Genomic DNA, 1130 nt, shown 5'->3' with positions numbered 1-1130 from the left:
GGAATTCTGGGAGTTGAAGTCCACATGCCTTAAAATTGTCAGGGTTGAGAAACACTGTTCTAGAGCAGGGGTGTCAAACTGCTGGCCCGCGGGCCGGACGCGTCACGACGAAACCGCGCCCACCCCATTGCCGGCCATGGGTGAAAAAGTTCCGATACGTCGCGCGACATCATGTGACGTTGCGAGTTTGACATGTCTGTTCTAGAGCATTGGCTAATTCATTTGATAGATGACGCTTTTTACATCTACAGTGTCCTCAACCTACGACCACAATTGAGCCCAAAATTTCTGCCGCTAAGCGAGACAGCTAAATGAATTTGGCCCCATTTTACAATCGTTCTTGCTAGAGTTCTTAAGTGAATCACTTGCAGTTTTTAAGTTAGTAACACGGTGGTTAAGTAAATCTGACTTTGCTTGTCAGAAGGTCGCTAAAGGGGATCACATGACCCCGGGACACGGCAACCGTCCTAAATACGGGTCAGTTGCCAAGCATCTGACTTTTGATCACGTGACCACGATGCCACAATGGTCGTAAGTGTGAAAAGCAGTCATAAATCACTTGCAACTTTGAACGGCCACTAGCTGAACTGTTGTTGTAAGTCGAGGACTGCCTGTATTGTTCGTTGGCTGAAGGAGCCCGCACCTTCTCTTTTGGCTGATAGGCTCTTTCTTTCAATTCCAGATGTTTGCATCCCGGTTTACAGCTTATTTCAGACGGAAATGCGTGGCTATAACTGATGAACGCGTCCAGAAAATGAATGAAGTGCTCAACTACGTTAAATTCATCAAAATGTATGCTTGGGTGAAAGCTTTCTCTCAGACCGTTCAAAGTGAGTTTTCTATTTCTTTACTGTCTTGTGCACAAGCCTCCCTTTGGCTTCCTCTCTGCCAGAGAAGCGGCCGGAGTATATAAAGAGTCTGTACTCTACTGCTGCTGCAGTTTGTCTGAAAGTTGAATCACGGCGACTGGATTTATTTTCTGGCTGGCTTGAGACGTTTTCACTGGCCATCCAAGCAGCTTTTTCGGTCTCAGCAAGTTGGCTAGGAGAATCTGAGTGAGCCAGGAATTGTTGGAATGTAAGCCAGCTCCTAAAATTCCTAGGAATATTTCTTCACCAATCCCATGGTTT

General features: G+C 46.3%; 1 protein-coding gene across 1 annotated transcript in view; it reads left to right on the top strand.

Annotated features, from left to right (window-relative positions):
- Positions 1 to 682: 682 nt before the first annotated feature.
- LOC107300378 (multidrug resistance-associated protein 5-like) overlaps positions 683 to 1130 on the top strand; it is a 40298-nt gene continuing 39850 nt past the window's right edge. Inside the window, exon 1 of the mRNA XM_015829713.1 lies at positions 683 to 830. Coding sequence (XP_015685199.1) covers positions 683 to 830 — 148 coding nt within the window. The remainder of the gene's footprint in view (positions 831 to 1130) is intronic.

The sequence above is a fragment of the Protobothrops mucrosquamatus genome, unplaced genomic scaffold (assembly GCF_001527695.2).
Source record: "Protobothrops mucrosquamatus isolate PMUCROS unplaced genomic scaffold, P.Mucros_1.0 scaffold6838, whole genome shotgun sequence".
NCBI classification, from domain to species: Eukaryota; Metazoa; Chordata; class Lepidosauria; order Squamata; family Viperidae; genus Protobothrops; species Protobothrops mucrosquamatus.
Note: the sequence above shows the minus strand (reverse complement) of the source record. Positions and strands in the feature narration are given on the sequence as shown.